At 34.3% G+C, this 19,375-nt stretch overlaps 1 protein-coding gene across 1 annotated transcript in view; it reads left to right on the forward strand.

The window, feature by feature from the left end:
• Positions 1–19,375, forward strand: part of GABRB3 (gamma-aminobutyric acid type A receptor subunit beta3) — a 266,332-nt gene that overhangs the window by 203,872 nt on the left and 43,085 nt on the right. The window contains exons 5-6 of the mRNA XM_044669290.1: positions 6,762–6,844; positions 10,476–10,613. Of these exons, the coding sequence (XP_044525225.1) occupies positions 6,762–6,844; positions 10,476–10,613 (221 nt within the window). The remainder of the gene's footprint in view (positions 1–6,761; positions 6,845–10,475; positions 10,614–19,375) is intronic.

Here is a 19,375-nt window from a genome sequence, read left to right on the forward strand (position 1 = left end):
ATTGGGGAATCGGGTGCCTGAATAATGTCCAGCACCTATATAGTGAGCCCTGAGAGGTAAAAGGAATGACCAGGCTTCCTAAGGAGAGGTGACCTAATACAGATGGGAAACAGAAACAGCTGACTCTCCCTTGCTGATCAACAGTGGGTTTGAGTCCATGAGTAGCCACTATTCTTCTATCCTGATTGAGATAGAGAAATTAAGTAAAAAAAACCAACAACAACTTAGTAAGACTTCAGAAAATATTCCAGTTTTATACTACTGGGCAATTAGGTGGCTTTAGTGGGTAGAGTCAGGCCTGGATATGGGGGTCCTGGGTTCAAATATGACCTCAGATACTTCCTAATTTTATGACTGTTGGCAAGTCCCTTGCCCTGTTCTTCTACCTTGGAACCAAAAGTTAAATTTGATTCTAAGAAAAGGTAGGGGTTTATGAAAAAAAAATGTATTCCATACTTACTGGTTCCATTTAACCCTTTCAATTTTTCAGATATTAGCTTTTTACTGGAGATGTTAGAATAATAGGATTTAGAAATGGAAAAGGCCTCATAGAACATCTAGTTCAATTTCTTCATTTCAGGAATTGAGAAATCGAAGCCAAGAAAGGTTAAGTAATAAGCCCAGATCACACAGCTAATTAGTGGCAGGGAATGTTAAAGGTTTATTATACATATATCTGTGGTCAGCTTGGGATTAAATGAGAAAAAATGAGGAAACAATTTTGTTAGAGTAAAACTGGCATCCAGTTAATTGCCTCTTTTTATCTTTCCAAAGCTAACAAGACCCTCTTCATTGCCAGAGAAGTAGAGATTTGATTTCCTTTGTAATCCACAAATGATTCAAAGATGCTTTTGGGGATGCTAACAAAAAGTAGAATACTACACAGATAGGAGTCTATCTCATGTTTTCTGCCACACTCTGGTAGAGGTACCAACAGCCAATAAAACAGGTATCAGGTAGCAGCAATATCAGAAAAAGAAGAAACCTGGAGCCCTATATCTTGTAAATAGTCTCTGAATAAATTCAAATCTTTCTCTATCCACAAAACAAAGCAGTGTACTCAGGATAGGCTTATTAATGCATTTAAAAAAAAGGTATATTAGGAAAACAGTCTCTACCCTTCATTTGGCAGTTGTTTAATTAGGCCATATTTTATTTATTTATTTGTTTGTTTTTGCTGTCACTCCTCTGTTTAAGAGGTGCTTAGAATGAGAGTGGAGTTTACACCTGTAATTTTATGTGTGTTGGTGTTAAAATCCCCTCTGAAAATGTTGATTGGAAATTAATTTGCGACAAGAAAATCCACTAAGACAATATATAGCACAAGTCATGGTTACATTAAATTTTAATAAGAAACCTTAATATTTTTTAAAATGTAAATAATTATCCTTTCAAATGTTAAGTTTATGATATTTACTTCATAAGTTATTAAAGCTTAAAAACACAAAACAAAGAATTTAATTTGCAACTAAGATAATTTGCCTAGCACATTGAAAGGTTAAGCAACTTGCCCTAAAAGGTTAAGTAATTTGCCCATAATCACATGATTAGCAATATTCAGAAATGGAAGTTGAACCCAGGTTTTCCTGACTCCAAGGCAGGTCCTAAGCTACTATATAACCATGTTTCTCTTTACCTTTTGGAAATTACTTTCTTTTCAATCACTTTTTTTGAGTTACTACAGAGAGGTTTTACTCAAACTAAAGCATTAACTTTGAAAAAAACAGACCATTAAAATAATAATAGCACAACACATCATCATATATAAATATATAAGCACATTTACTTATATAGTCAATCAATAAATATTAATTAAGTTACTATTATGTACAAGATGCTCTGATAGGTTCTGGGGGCATAAAGATGAAAATGAAATGTCTCCTTCCTTCAAAAATCTTACTCATTTATTTCCCATATCTAAATATATTTAAGAAGATAGTGTTCTCTAATGAATTGCTAGTGGAGTTGTGAATTGATTCAACCATTCTGGTGGGCAATTTGGAAATTATGCCCAAAAGAATCCTATAAAAGAATCCAAACCTTTTGATCCCGGAATGCCACTACTGAGTCTGTGTCCCAGAGATTAAAAAAAAATGGGAAGGGACCTGTTCATACAGAAATATTTATAGCTGCTCTCTTTGTGGTTACAAAGAATTGGAAACTAAAGGGGATGTCCATCATTTGGGGAATGGCTGAACAAACTGTGGCATTTGATGGTGATAGAATACTTTTGGGCTATAAAGAATGATAAAGAGGATGATTTCAGAAAGAACTGGAAAAACCTCCACGAACTCATATGGAGTGAAATAAACAGAACTAGGGAAACATTATACACAGTAACTGAAACAGTGTGAGATGATCAAATGTAAGAGACTTTGCTACTAATAGCAATGCAATGATCCAAGTCAATTCTGAGGAACTTATGAAAAAGAATGCTATCTATCTCCAGAGAAAGAATTGTTGGAGTATTAATGCAGATGAAAACATATGATTTATTACTCATTTCTGTGGGTATATGATTTGAGGTTTGGGTTTTACAAGATTATTCACTTGCAGAAATGAACAATATGGAAATATGTGTTGTGTGATAATACATGTATAACCCAGATTGCTTGTCAACTCCGGGAAGGGGGAGGGATGAAGGAAGGGAGACAATATGAATCATATAACTTTAGAAAACATGGGTAAATTTATTACTAAAAGAAAATTAAGATAAAACATTTTTAAAGAAAGATAGTGTCCCTTGGGAATGTGGGTATTTGTGTTTTTAAATTATCTGTTTTTTCATCTCTTAGAAATAAAGGTGTTGGAACTCTCAGGTGAAATGTGAAAGGAAAGAAAACCCTAAGTATAAATATGGATTATAAGTTCTTTACAGATCATTTCCCTTTCCCTATTTTACTCTCAGAAACACATATACAATCATATAACCTCCAAGCCTCCCTGAAGCAATTGGCTAAGAAGAGCTTTTTTTCAAAATGTTCAAAATCACTAAAGAAGAAGAGTTTTAAGCCATTGAGATTCTAACTAACTTTGATATTTTCCTTTACTATATGGAAATGAGAATCTTAATGATCAATAAAGGTCATTGAGAATCATTACAAACTTGAGATTCAGGTGTTCACCTAGTTGTTGTTGTTCAGTCATTTCAGTAATGTCAGACTCATTGTGTCCTCATTTGGCAAAGATACTGGAAGTGGTTTGCCATTTCCTTCTCCAACTCATTTTATAGATGCTGAAACTAAGATAAACAGGGTTAAATGATTTGCCCAAGGTGACACAATCAGTAAAGTGTATAAGGACTTAGGTCTTCCTGCTGCCAATCGTGGTGCTGTATCCACTCGGTCTATTCACTTATTTAGTTCTTTCCCAATTACAGGGTATTAAAAAAAATCAGGGGAAAATGTGTATACATATGATTAGAACACATATTTCTATTTTAATTTCCCTCATTACACATTAAAAGAATCTTTTAGAGATGTTACATTCTTTTAAACCCTTGTACTTCGGTGTATTGTCTCATAGGTGGAAGATTGGTAAGGGTGGGCAATGGGGGTCAAGTGACTTGCCCAGGGTCACACAGCTGGGAAGTGTCTAAGGCCAGATTTGAACCTAGAACCTCCTGTCTCTAGGCCTGGCTCTCACTCCACTGAGCTACCCAGCTGCCCCCTGAGATGTTACATTTTTATTCTGCCTGAAATTTGTTAAAATTTAAGATCAAGAAGATTAAGACTTAAATGATATGAAAATCATCTATATCACTATAACAAACAAAATAGCAATTTATTGATTTTGGATTATACAGTTAAGAGTATGGTATTGAATGAAAACAGGGAGTGTTATGCTACTTACATAATAATTTAATATCATTATGAACATTGTATAGTATAGGATGTAAGTCAAGTTGGCATAGATACATTTGTATAGAAAAACTGGAGGGTTCAGCTTGACTTCCTGAATAGTTGTACTGTATCCCACTGCTATTTGAGAAAAATAGTAACCTCTGATTTGCAGAGATTCCCCAAAAGTATTATTTCTCTAACAATGAGGTGTCACAGTTATTAGAGATCTAGGACTGAAGTAAGGCAAAATTATACTCTGGAATTCAAATCTGGCCCCAGATCCTTACTAGCTGTGTGACCCTGGGTGACTCATTTAACTCATTTGCCTCAGATCTCTCATCTGTAAAATAAACTGGAGAAGTAAATGACAAATCTCCTCCAGTATCTTTGCCAAGAAAATCCCAAATGAGATCACAAAGAGCTGGACATGATGGAAACAACTGAACAGCAACTACTTCTCTAATATGTTGGGATAGAGGAGATATGACTTTACCCTCAATTGTTGTTTCTCATTTTAGATACTATATTTTATGAAGGATATGGGTGATAATAGAGTTCATCCAAAAGAAGGCAACTGGTAAATAAGTGGGGACTGTGCTATTAAAAGTTCAGCTGAAGGAGTTGGGGATATTTATCTCCAAGAGAAGACTTGGGAAGGCAGGGATAAATTAAAGTCTTCAAGTATTCCAAGCATTGTAATGAGAAAAAGGCTTATTCTGCCTGTCCCCAAAGAGCAGAAATAGGATCAATGGGTGGATCTTGCAAAGAGGAAGATTTTGGCTAGAAACACTTCTTAACAATTATAGCTAGGTCCCAATTAGTGTGAATAATGAATCCTCCGAAAAGATAGCATTATATGAACTCACATGGAACTATTTCCATTGAGATGAAAAGACTGATTTACACACCAGATCGGTATGCCATTATATGGTTCACTCTTTTAGGTTTTGAATGCTAATAACATTGGACAGCAAGGAGATCAAACCAGTCAATAATTAGAGAAATTATTTCGGACTATTCAGTGGAAGGTCAAATACTGAAGCTGAAGCTTAAGTACTTTGGCCACATAATGAGAAGATAGGACTCACTGGGAAAGACTCTGATGTTGGGAAAAGACTGAAGACAAAAGGGGACAGCAGAGGATAAGATGGGTAGTGTCATGGAAACAATGAACATGAATTTGGACTGACTTCAAGAGATAGGGAAGAATAGAAAAGAATGGAATAGGAACTGGCATGCTTTGGTTCATGGGGTCACAAAAAGTTGGACACAACTGAACAAGAACAACAACATGCTAATAATAATAATAATAATAATAATAATAATAATAATAATAATAATAACATGCAGTATGTTATATAGAACAGCCTTAGAGTCAGAAAGTCTTGGGTTCCAATCCTGTCTTGGACATAAACTTGATGCATGACTCTGGGCAAGTCATTTAGTTTCTTATTTCCCCAGGCAACTCTCTAAGGATGTAAGTTAGAAAATAAATGTCAGTCTGCATCCGTGGAAGGCACTTGCACAGCAAGAATTCCCTAAAAGAGGGCATCAGAGGTCCAGACAAAAATAATATTTATAAACTTTTTTAAGTTTGCAAAGTTTTTCCCCCTTTTACAACAAACCTGTGAGTTCTGTAAGCAAAGTATTGTAATCCCATTTTAAAGACTGAGGATGAGAGAGGTTAAGAGATTGACTTCTCTTTGATTACATAGTTTACTAGGTGTGGGCTTATTACAGAGCAGAAAATGATTGAATATGTGTGTGTGAGAAAGAGAAAAGGAAAGGGATTGGTTTTAAATTCATTCAAAAGTGAAGATGCTAATAACCATTAGTCCTTTAATGAGTTTATGCTTATTAGCATCCAAATTGGGTCAAATGAGTTGCAAATTTTGAATTAGCTAAACTCTGACAGATGGGGTAAATATGAGAATCACCTAAAACCATTTTGGAAAATAGATGTCCCGTAACAGATAACTGTGTGGAAACATCTGCATCAAGTGGTGAAAACCAATAACTTCTTAGTCTCAGCATATGCACCTTCAGCTCTTTTACTATTGATTCAGGCAAGTGGGGGGAAAAAATAAATATGAATTATAAATTTCTTTTTAGAACAAAGTAGATAACATGAAAAGCTCTGAAGCGTCAAAGTAGTATTAGAGTCCAGATGTGACTTTGAGTAGCTGACAAATATATTTTTTAAAAATAATTGTCAAGAAGTCCTAGATTCAAATCTGACTTCAGGTATTTCCTAGTCATGTGACCCTAATCTAGTCACTTAACTTCCATTGCCTAACCCTTACTGCTCTTCTGACTTATAACCAATACATAATATTTAATTCTAAAATGGAAGATAAGGGTTTTAAAAAATAATAACACTTTGAGTGTAAAAGTTTGTTCATAAAATGGATCTGTCTTGGAGATTTTTTTTAACACAAATAGAGAACAATTGCAAGATAACTGAAATAAGTCCACTAATAATGGAAAACTATTATAGTGAATGAGTGTCTCCTTCCAGTATCTTACAGTGTCTTAGACTGTCCTATAATGAGGTCAGAAAAAGTATTAAATGGTGGCAGGGAAGAGGAATAAGAGGAAAAGGCTTTGTTTTGTTTTGCTTTTTTAAAAAAAGCTCTTTTTGTATCAGAGAAGACAAATTAAAAGATTCATAGAAATATAATCAGATTAATAAAAATATTAAATTTCTATATTAGTTTATCTCAGCTCTCCTCAAGTTTTTAGTTTTAATTCACCTTGATTTTTTCATGTTTTATTTTTACAGTTTAGAAAGTTATACCTTTGTTGTAGATGTCTCCTACCCGAGAAGCTTTTGTCTTTCTATAAACAGGGTTCACTACTAATGGAAAGATGTTATTGGTCCTGACTGTAATAGTTTCCCTCTCCCTTCTTGTATTTTAGAATTACAACAACAGCCGCATGTATGATGGACCTGAGAAGATATCCCTTGGATGAACAGAACTGCACTCTGGAAATTGAAAGCTGTGTGTACATATCTGTGTTCCCTTTAGATTTTTTAAGTGGTTCAGGGCAGTTTCCCTTTGTGCTACCATACTAATTATTTTCCATTCATAGACAGATATGGTTATGGTCTCAAAGGAACAGAAAAGGCTTTAATTTCTCTTGTGGCTATTTCTGGGGGGTAGGAAAATGAGGTTGTGAGGTGGCATTAAGTAGTTCTCTATTCCAATCTGATTAGGCAGACTGTTTGCTTTTTCTGAAACATAAGAAAGCTAATGCTCCAGATCTTATTCCATTCGGTTTGATGAGAGCAAACAAAGCAATTTGCTTACAAAATGCTGTAACATGCATGAATTGTCTTCCTTTGAGTCCTCTTGGGACTTAGATGGGGGGAAAAATTTACCATTAGGAACTCAAGTTTTTATTTTTTTTTCTTTTCTGTACAATAGTAATATGTTCCAAGTTGAGGATCATTCAGAAACTTTATAATTTGTTTTGGAGTGCCTATGTGAGAGGGACAATTGAAAGCATCAGTAGAAAAAAAGAAATGGACCCTCTCTTCTGTATATCTAGAGCCTGCTGATTAGCATTATAGAATGCTATTTTCCTCTTGAGTAATTCATAGATAAGACTACTTATTTGTTTAAATTGATTTAAACTTAAAAATATTAATTCTTAATTGAGATGAGATATGATTTTACAATATAATTTAGTATATGGTTAGTGACAAATCTGCATTTCTACCTAAAACAGATTAGGAAAAATAAAATTTTGATTTATAGAGATAGTATGGGAATACAGTATTTTAATGAGTAGAAGTTGCTTTCCTGTGTGACCTTGGGAAAGTCATTTAACATCTCCACCTAGGTTATTTTGTTTTCTTCTAAAATGAGTGAGTTTGCACTAGCTGGTTACTGATGTTCCTTCTAGCTCTAAATCTATGGTCTATATTAAAGGATTATAGTCTTTATAGTGAAATTGTACAGATTGATGCATGATATTCAAAAGATTAGAATACAGAAATTAGGTGGGAAATTGCATTTAAAATGTTTATTGTCCACAATGGATATAAGAATCTGACCACACTGCAAAGATTTGGTTTATTTTAAGAATTTTATTAACAGAGGGAAGAGTTGAGATCTCTAAGTCCACCTCCTATCCGTTAATAGGAATTGTCGAGGGAGGTCGAACTGTCAGGCCAATCAGAAAGAGGACACAGTTCCCTTTAAAAGCAAAAAGCAGGATTCTCTTGTTCTCTTTTCTCCAGGAGGAGGATGGCAAAAAGATCCATTCTTTGTTGATGGGAATCACATGCCACCATTAATAAACAATGTTTTTCTTAAAAAAACTAAAAAACAGAATTATATTGACAAATTGGAGTTTGTGGAGGAAAGCAACCAAAATGATGAGGAGCCTCAAATCCATGTCATATAATAACAGAAAGAAGGACAACTTATTTTTATATAGTGTTTTATAATTTGCAAAGGTTTTCATTTGTTTTCCCTCTTACCTTATCTTATTTAGAGACTAGATCTATGTTTTAATAACTATAGGGAAGGCTGTGTGAGAAAATTCACCCTACTAATGGAGTTTGGCATCTTTTCCTCAACTTAGAACTTTAAAGAAGTGCCTGCTGGCTGCAACACTCTGAATACATTCAAATCAGATTAAAATGTAATTGGGAAGCATTTAACAAAATAAAAAAATTCAAGAGAAAATAAATAATATTAACACCTAGTTTTCTAAGTCAATATACTGTCTGTAGGGATCTTTCAGTATGCTTATGTGACCTCCTTTTCTACTGGAGTTTGAGCACCTGAGAAGTTATGTGATTTGCCCAGTTATACATATACTGTGTGTTCAGGGGTAGAGGTAAAAGGGTAAGCAGTCAGAGGTAGGACTGGAACATAGGTTTTATTGGTTCTGAGACGTGCTCTATTCATTATCACACTGCTATCTCTACTTTAAAGATGGACTAAAAACACTGTAAAGATGAAACAAAAGTGGAGATGTAAAATAATTTGTTCGGGTCCATGTAGCTGGCAAATGAAAGACCTAGATCTAGGTTTCTTAGTTCAGGTTCTTTCTGACTGAAAACTTGGTGCTTTCTACTTTTCAGTGTAGAAATAGTTAAACTCCTCAGATGTATACTATAAAGAAAAAAATTCAAGTGGAGATGTTATTATTTTTAGATATGGTGAAGAGTTGCATGAGGAAAAATTCTTTTTCTCCTCCCCCAAAATGCTAATAATAATAATAATAATAATAATAATAATAATAATAATAGCTAATCTATACCTGACTCTTCTATTGTATTTACTTTGTTAAATATTTCCCAAATGCGTTTTAACCTGGTTCTGGTGGCACTTTACTCACAACAGCCCTGTTGGTAAGAAGAGCACAATTATTAATTCCATTTCATAGAGGATGAAATTGAGTCTCAGAATAAGCAAATTACAATGGCGAAATGACAAGTTAGTTGGTAGGGTCAGAACTGGCAATCAGATTAGAGTTCAGTGCTCTTTACATCATACTGTCTAGATGTCATATTCAAAATTATAAGAAGAGTGCTTTTAGCTAAATCTAAAAAAGAACATAATAACTCTGTGCTGGTCAAAAATGAAATAATCCATCTCCTTAAGTGTTGAGGTCTTCATCAATGGAAGTGTTGAAGATGACTAAGGAACTCCTATTAAAGGTATTACGGGAAAAGAAAACCATAATGAGTGGGATAGTAGTCAAGATAATTTTTAATGTTCCTCTCAATGCAAAGATTTTAAGATAATGCCATTTAAACCATGATGTAGTTCAGAAAACAATAAAAATAAATACTCACATAAACACACCTTATAGGGAAATTTTAATAGCTAAAGGGGCCAAAGAAGAAATTGCAGTGTTTTGTTTTTTTTTTTAAAACCTCTTCCCTCTTAGAATCAATATTGTGTATTTTTTCCAAGGCAGAAGAGTGATGAGGGCTAGACAACTGGGACTAAGTGACTTGCCCTGGGTCACATGGCTAGGAAACATCTGAAGTCATATTTGAACCTCGGATCTCTAATCTCTAGTCCTGGCTCTCTATCCACTGACCCACCTCACTGTCTTAAGAGCACATATTTTACTTATACTCAGGAAGACTGAGTTTCAAATCCTGCCTTAATGTTTACCAGTCATTCAACTCAGAAATATGCAGAGATTTCACAAGATTTAGAGCTGTCAAGGACCTTGGAGGTATCCAGTCTAATCTCCTTATTTTATAATAAAGGTAAATAGGACCTAAAAGTTGAATTGACTTACCTATGGTCACATAGACAGTGAGTAATCAAACTGGAATTTACACTCAAATCCTGTGATTCTAAATCCAGTGCTTTCCCCATGATACCAGATTCTATTAGGGCATTCAGAGAAAACTCTTAAGTCTATTTAATTGCTAATTGCCTCACCCCAGATTTAGTACAAAGCAGATAAAAATGGTAACTCAACAAATCCAAAGGAAAAATGTGTCACATAAATGAATATATTTTAAAAACTTGTCTTGTATAGACAAACTAAAAAAAATTAAACTAATGATAATAGTACTGGATTGAGTTTTTAAAAATTATTTTGGGAAAATAAATACTTAATACCTTTATTTTCCTGTTTCCTTGTTCCTGGTAGATGGCTACACAACCGATGACATTGAGTTTTATTGGAGAGGTGGGGATAATGCTGTGACAGGTGTGGAAAGGATTGAGCTTCCTCAGTTCTCCATTGTAGAACACAGACTGGTCTCAAAGAATGTTGTCTTTGCCACAGGTGAGTTCCCCCCACATATATACTTTCTCTTTCATTAAGGGTGACATCATTGCAGGCCCTGCTCTTGAGCTGGAGAGTAATGGGGATGAGGCCCACCTGCAGTCAATTTTCACTTATTTAGGGCATCTCACACTGACTCACAATCCCTCCCCTACCATTAACCCATAATATGTAGACATCTTTGGTTTGGCTATTAATTGATGAAATATCAATTAGAGCCCTTTCTTTTATTTTCTGTTATCAGCTTACAGTTTTTTTCTGGATTCAACAATGCTTTTATGTATGGTGATTTGCATTCTTAAGATAGTTTGGAGATGTCAGTTCATTAAAGTAAAAGTAAAGCCAAACTTTTAAGGAAAGACTCTGCAACCTTGAGAAACTTTGGGTGTAAATGTGGCATCTACTGTCAGATTTCTTTACAATGTTTATTTTATTTTATTTTTTTGCTGAACTGTTTTTCTTTTTTATTCTTTTTTTAAAGTTATTGGTTAAAATGTAATTCTCTAAGGAGCATTCAAAAATGGCTATACAATTTTTTTTAAAGAAGACTCTGCAAAATTGAGCCTAGCATAGAATAGACTTACTACTCCATTTCTTTCTTCACAAAGTTCTTTAAATTGGTAAATCAACCCTACCTCTAATATTATTGACAGTTGGCATTCTTACATCCTTCTCCTCTCTCTGGACATCAGCTTCTACTTCTAGAAGTATTTAAGGCTTGGGTAATGTCCACACATTGACAGGCTAGGGAAAGCTTTGCTATGAGTCAGTTAATTCTTTTTTTTTTTAACATTTATTAATATTCATTTTTAACCTATTTACATACTTTATGCCCCTACTTTCCCCTTCACCCCCCGCTCTCCCCCCACCCATGGCCAACGCACATTTCCACTGGTTGTAACTTGTGTCCTTGTTCAGGGCCTATTTCCATATTGTTGTTAGTTGCATTGGTGTGGTCCTTTCGAGTCTACATCCCCAATCATGTCCTCCTCAGCCCATGCATTCAAGCAATTGATTATCTTCTATGTTTCATCTCCTGCAGATCTTCCTCTGAATGTGGGCAGCATCTTTACCATAAATCCCTCAGAGCTGTCTTGTGTCATTGCATTGTTGCTGGTACAGAAGTCCATTACATTCGATTTTACCACAGTATATCAGTCTCTGTGTACAATGTTCTTCTGGCTCTGCTCCTTGGGTCAGTTAATTCTTGATGAAAGTACTGAAAATCAGAAGAGGAAAAAGAGGGAAATAGGTTGCCCTTACCCAGAAGTGAAAATACTGACTGTCATACTCATGCAAGCAAAGATTGAACTGGTATATGCCAGCTGACTGATATTCCATGATGGAACATAATTAAAATCACAATTGTTGTATTCTGGCTTTTAAAGTAGAAGTTCTAAATATATTTTTAAGTAGCCATAAACTCAAACATTTTTTAAAATTATAATTATTTATTAAATAATTTTAAAAGGGCCAGGGAAAGAGAAAGTCACCAGCTACATGTGGCTGGCAGGTCCCTTAGCCACCTTTCACTTCTCCCCCACAAGCCCTACCACATGTATACTCAATCTGAGATTCAAGGAAAAGGGACCAACCTCCTCCCTGTACTCTAATTTATGCTATTCATGAATCTCTTTCCCAAGCTTCTTTCATTAGTATATTCTGACCTGACTCCTTAGAACAAGCAGGTCTTCTGGACACTAGGAGTCATGAGATGAACTCAAACATTTTTTAATGAATTATTTCCCACAGTCAATAAAATTCCTTCGTGGTTAACTAGGAAAATTTATTTGTCAATTATTAAAATGATAGTTTAATTGGTTTCATGAACCAACTTGGATCAGCATAAGGCCTGCTAAAAACACAAGGGGATTCTGGTTGCAAAATAGCCCAACCCACGCCAGCCGCTATCTGGAAAATTGCAATCATTAGGTCATTAGGGAGTACTCAGGAAAGAATTCTCCTAGTTTATTTGTGCAGTGTCATCAGAAATATTTTATTAGGTGGTTGTAAATGATGTGAATTCTTTTAAAGCGTGACTGTAACCAGGTAGGACTTCATATAACTCAAAAATAACCAATCCATTCTTTCTTTACCATTAACTCCCACCTACAACCTCCACAACCTTAAGTATCAATTATGGTGAAACTAAATGGGGTGATCATAATGAATCTAATATTGGACTGAGTTAGAAAGATCTGGATTCAAATTGTGCCTCAGATACCTTTTTTAACTGAATCAATTATTTTCTCAGTGAAGGGAGTCCTTCATGTGAAAATTCCCTTTAACATTGAAGTTAGCATATAGTTTTAGAGAGTTTCTTGAGTCACAGAGATGGCAAATAACTCACTCAGGGTCACAGGATGCTCATAACAATAGTCATCAGGTAAGAGCTAAGAGTCTTTCTGGTTCCAAAACTGGCTCTCTGTTTTCTGGGCCTTGTTTTTCTCTCCTTTGAATTTGACTCCATAAAATAAATGGATAAAATTTGTCTATCCCACAATTGTAGTCCAGGGCAGCTAAGGGACAATGGATAGAGCTGGGCTTGGAATCAGGGTCACAAGTTCAAATCTAGCCCCAGATAATTACTAGCTGCATGATCCTAGGCAAGTCACTTCACTCTATTTGCCCAAGTTCTTCATCTGTAAAATGAGCTGAAGAAAGAAATGGCAAACCATTCCAGTGTCTTGGCCAAGAAAACCCCAAAGGCCAGTGATGAAGAACCATAGCTGACACAAAGATCTGTGTAGGTAGATGAAATTCACTATGCCATCAAAATAATGGATCCTTTGCATATTACAAAAAATTCAATAAGTATGATAACATTATATTTATACAGTACCTTGTAATTTACAAAGACATTTCACGTACACAATTTAATTTGATTTAAGAGTACTGTGTGCATTGGATTTTACTAACAACTAACTAGATACTTAAAGTAATAAATATTTCTTTTCATAATATACTTGCAATCTCCATTTTTGTCCCTTCCATTAATTCAGATAAAAATCCATTCATATGTTTTTTCATCCCTTGCTATTGTTGTTTAGGCCTTTAATAAATCCTCAGTGAATGTTAATAAAGCCTACTGGAGGACTTCTTCTAGAACCCTCTTCTCCAAAATAGCCACTTATATTCAACATTGTACTAGAAACACTAGCAGTAGCAATTAGAGAAGAAAAAGAAATTGAAGGTATCAAAATAGGCAATGAGGAGACTAAGCTATCACTCTTTGCAGATAATATGATGGTCTACTTAAAAAATCCTAGAGAATCAACTAAGAAGCTTGTAGAAATAATCAACAACTTTAGCAAAGTTGCAGGATACAAAATAAATGCACATAAATCACCAGCATTTCTATATATTTCCAACACATCACAGCAGCAAGAGGCAGAAAGGGAAACACCATTTAAAATCACCCTAGATAATATAAAATGCTTAGGAATATATCTACCAAAACAAACACAGGAATTATACAAAAACAACTACAAAATACTTTCCAAACAATTAAAACTAGATCTAAACAATTGGAAAAATATTGATTGCTCATGGGTAGGATGAGCTAACATAATAAAAAATGACCATTCTACCCAAATTAATTTACCTATTTAGCACCATACCTATCAAACTACCAAAAAACTTTTTTACTGAATTAGGAAAAACTATAACAAAATTCATTTGGAATAACAAAAGATCAAGAATATCAAGGGAAATAATCAAAATAGCCACTTATTACAGTAGAGATGCCCATGAGACACTTAAGCTTTCTATCTTTTATTCCTCATGTTTGTTACTTGATAGAATTTGTTGCTCTTCAGGTCATACAATTCCTTGATGAAGATTTGATGTCACTTTTTGTGTTCAAATCATCAGTGTAATTGTGCTGCATTTATAGTGGTATTAATGACTAAATCACAAATATTCAGGTACTGGAGCTTGGATTTAAGTCTGACAAATAAAAAAGAGTTAATTTTCTAACAATTGTTGAAGGATGTTGATATTTAATCTTAAAGCATATGATTAAGGCTAAAACCTTATTCATTCAGAAATTGCTGTAATTAATAATGGGCAAAGTAAAAAGGAATCTATCTTGTACTTTTCATTAAAATATAATTTTTAATCAAATAGTAGTCCAAACAAGTTGAGAAGAATGTGTAACTCCCTATATTCATTCAAATCATTTATACTAATTATAATTCATTCTTCATGAAGCAAGTTTTCTGAGAATATTCTCAGCAGGATTCTCTTCATAGGATTGTAGACTCCAGATATAGAATCAGATGGGATGTTAGAGGTCATCTGATGTGAATGCTTCATTTACGGATGAAGAAACTGAGATTTGTTAAGGGACTTGGCCTAAGATCCCAGAAACTGTAGAATTCAGAAGCAATATTTTAAATCTAGGTCTTCTGATTCCAGCATGAGCACTTCCCACTATAACAAAATACTTTCTCAATCAATCAACAGATGTCTAGTGAGGACCTAGTCTATAGGAACTATGTGAAGCCCTTCATGAGATGTAATCCCTCCCCTTTAGGGAGTTTGCAGTCTAGAGACAAACTCAGCTCTTGTGTCAATATATGCATACATGCAAATGAATTTAAGTAAGGTACGTTATATATATTTCTTTGATATATTAAAAACAATCAAAAAATCACACTTTAAAGTAGTCATTCTTGAGTTCCTATAATATATCTAACCCAAATTAAACTGATTTATTGAGGATTACTTTGTTCACATTAAACTGAATCAGAAGGTAGCAAAATATTGAGGTGAAGATCTAGAGAAGGGTGAAATTAGAAGTGCAGAAAGGGAAAGAAAGGAGAAATGCAAAAAGATAAAATTCTGGAAGTGGAGTGGGAAGGATGAGCAACCAGATGAGATGACATGACATATGTTCCATCTGACTCAGTTCTCATCTAAGTATATATACCTCTGAAATGATTCTAGGGTCAACAAAAGCTCTGAGTAGAGCTGTTCCTCAGCATTTGGTAGATGAGAAAACCCTGAGTACTGAATTCTCTAGGAATATCCATAAATATAGTTCTACTGCAGAGTGATTAGTAGCAACTCCTTGGAAGCTAACCTATCTATCTATCTATTTATCATCTATTAGTCTGTCAGTCTATCTCTCTGTCATCTGTTAGTCTGTCTATCTGTGTGTCTATCTCCATCAATCTATGTATCTTTCTATCTATCTATCCATCCATCCATCCATCCATCCATCCATCTAATATATCTATCTATCTGTTTGTCTGACTCTAACTCTATATCTATCTGATCTAGTACAGGACTCTGAAAAATATAGATATTTAGAAAATGTTTGATGTTCATTAGAATTATCAATCAAAAAGAATAATAATTCAGATTACTAGCTAGGTCATATGAGTCATTTGAATGCATTTATTAAGTGCCTTCTATGTCCTAGGCAATGTGCTAGGCACTGGAGATAAAAAGAAAGAAAGAAAAGAAAAGAAACAGTCTGCTTTCAAGGAGTTTTTTATTCTACTGGGGCAGAAGACATGTACCTATCAAAGTATATAGAGAATTCTTACAAAATAAATACACAGCATAAAATACAAGATCATTAGGAAGGAGGACACGAGAAGTTTGGGCAATCAGGAAAGGATTCCTGGAGAAAATAGAGCCTGACTTGAGTCTTGAAAGAAGTAAGGCATTCTATAAAGCACAAGGAAGGAAACAGTGAATTTCAGATACAAAGGGGAGAGTCCATAAAAATGTACAGAGATTTTAAGTGTTGAGTGAGATCATGAAAAAACATCCCAATATGACTGGACTTTAGAGTACAGGAAAGGAATTCAGTTCCAGAGTTTACTATATCCCAGAGCTGTTTGTTAAACTTTCAACACGAGCATTTACATATATTAAACCAGTAAATGTTTCAAATTAGTTCTTGATCTTTTGTTTTGTTGATTGCCTAACCTTTAGTGATGGAGAAGAATGTTAATAATGCAGATTAAACTTAAAAGTGTGCCATCCATACATATATATGTATGTACATATACATAAAAACTTTTTTTGAGAGCCAGTTGTTATCATTGGCTAGCATATCTCTGGAAGTAATATGTAAGTTGTAAAGGCAGTTTAGGGTCAGGTTGTGAATTGCTTTAAAAGCCAAACAGAGGAATTTATATTTTATTTGAGATGTCACAAAAGCAGTTATGTACCTAGAAAAGCCAAAATAAAAGTGAGTCCTAAGATACTTGGCTTCTTTTATAAAGAGTGTAGGATGGACTAAACTGATGACAGACATATTGTTTTGTATATTTATTTTGTTTTTCTTTTCTTTCTTTGGACATAACTGGCATATGTTGGGGAAAGAGTGCCTTCTGAATTTATTTCAAAATGCTTCTTTAAGATTTGAAGGGAAAAGAGGGGACAAGTGATGAATAATAATGAATAATTCCATTTACTATGTTAAATTACATCTTTCAGAGATCAACCTTCACATTTATTTTTATCTGCTATGTCAATGAGAAATTCAAATTGCTATTTTCTATAAATTGAAATATAATAAGCATTGCCTATGTTTAATATAAGCTCTGGCAATTCTCTAGGATCCAATTTGCAAATATCTTCCAGCTCTGCTTTTCAGTGAAATTAATGAGACATATACCTTAATAGTTTTGTAACTTCTACTCTTTAAAGACTATTTTTCTCCTAAGGAATGCTTTAGTAGAAGAACGATGTGAAATATCATTAGACCTATAGACATGTGATTTAATTTATCTTCTTCTCCAGAAAACAAATGTTTTTAGTCTTGGTAATCCTTAGGGACCACAAGAATTAATGAGTTAGAAAGGGATTTTTTTAGGTTATATAGCTCATCTTCCCCCCTCACCAAGAAGCAAATTCCTATGCTTTGAGTTAACAGAAACTCAGGTAGTTTCTAGCCTTTACAAAGAGACTGGTCAAGTTCAGATCCATAAGGGAGCTCAGTTGTTAGATGTCTCTGAAGTCTTTTTTTTTTTTAATTTTAAACCCTTAACTTCTATGTATTGACTTATAGGTGGAAGATTGGTAAGGGTAGGCAATGGGAGTCAAGTGACTTGCCCAGGGTCACACAGCTGGGTCTGAAGTCCTTTTTTGAGGAGACTCACCTTTCACCTTCAAAATCTATTTAGTGGGAACCAAGGGGAAACTAGATTCTTCTTGATCTATGATTGCTTCATACCCATAGCAAGCAAAACCTGACTCCTCTTTTGGAGTTGCATTTAGAGCCTATATCCCTTTCTTTAAAAAAAAATCCTCAATGGTGAATAACCTATGTCTTTGTGGGATGATTTGATTCTTGCAAATAATAAAAAATTATTCTGAGCCAAAACAAGTGAACAAGGGGGATAATTGATGTGATTTATATTGGTTTGGGTTGGGTTAGGGTTGTTTTAGGGGTTTTAAAACAAAGTCCTTGTAAAATAATGAAAATATTGATACTTTAACTATACTTCCAAATGTTACATAATTAGTGGTGACATCACTAAAATACATGCAAACATTCCTAGTGAAATTACTTTGAAAATCAATACTTATTTACATGTAAAAATACTAACAGAATTTAAGCTTCCTGAAGGTAAAGTTTAATTTTGACTTTGACCCAAGTATCTAGGAAAGTGCTAACACAGAACAGGCATTTATTAAATAATTGTAGATCAATGAATAATATGCCTTTATTAAAAGATCTGTTACTTCCTAAACTCATGGCTAGTATTGTCTAGAGTTCAAAAAGAGAAATATTTCAGGCACCTAAGGATGAGGAGCTATAGAATTGCTGTTCAATTTGTAGAATCACAGATTCTCAGAATTGAAAGAGATCTCAAGAATTTATCTAAATCAGAACAAATCAGAGAAAGAATGTTGTCTATGACATCTCTGACAGTCTCCAGAAGTAAAGGATCCCCAAGGCAGGCAGTTCCAATTTAGGAGACAATTTTGAAGAGTTCCATTAAATAGTGCATCCTTTCATTGAAAATGAAATCTGCCTCTCTGGAATTTCCATCTGATACACCTAGATCTGCCTAAGATATTCCTTTTTCATTTTAGTGTTATTAAGTTTTATAAACTTTAATTCAAATAGAATTGCAGATGCATTTTTGTTTTGGGGAGTTTTTTAGCCATATAAATTAGACGTCTATGTAGAAAAGGGTCCTAGAACATTGATGCACCACTTTAGACCATTTAGTCCAGGAGTTCTGAACCTTTTGTTGTGTCATAGACTTGTCTGGCTATATGATGAGACCTATAGTCCCCCTTTTTATGTGAATTTTTTTAAATGCATAATGGAAAGTAATGCTAAACCTCAGTTAGCTGTTATAGATGTTCCCCACCCTTAGAAATCTAATCTGTCCACTGACCCAATTTAAGGACACTTTATCTAGTCTCACCCTTTTACTTAGAGAACCCAGAGAAATCGGTCTCTTTCTGAATGTAACACAGATAATAGGAAAGCCAGAAAAAGAACCTACCTTTCCCAATTTCTAATCTATTCCTTGTAATATGGAGGAAGGAGGAAAGCTGTGTATTGCATTGCTATACAGAAAGAGTGATGAATGATTAATTAGATGAATGAATAAATTAATTTATTCAGTGCTTAATATGAGCAAATCACTATTTAAAGTGCTGGAAGACAGTCCCTGCTCTCTAGAAGCTCACGCTAATAAAAAAGACATATGGAAGGATTCAGAAGATGAGATGAAAAAAATCTTCATGTGCAGTAGCAAAGTAGATGGTAATGTTTCTCTTGA

This window comes from Gracilinanus agilis, chromosome 3 (genome assembly GCF_016433145.1).
Source record: "Gracilinanus agilis isolate LMUSP501 chromosome 3, AgileGrace, whole genome shotgun sequence".
Lineage (NCBI taxonomy): Eukaryota > Metazoa > Chordata > Mammalia > Didelphimorphia > Didelphidae > Gracilinanus > Gracilinanus agilis.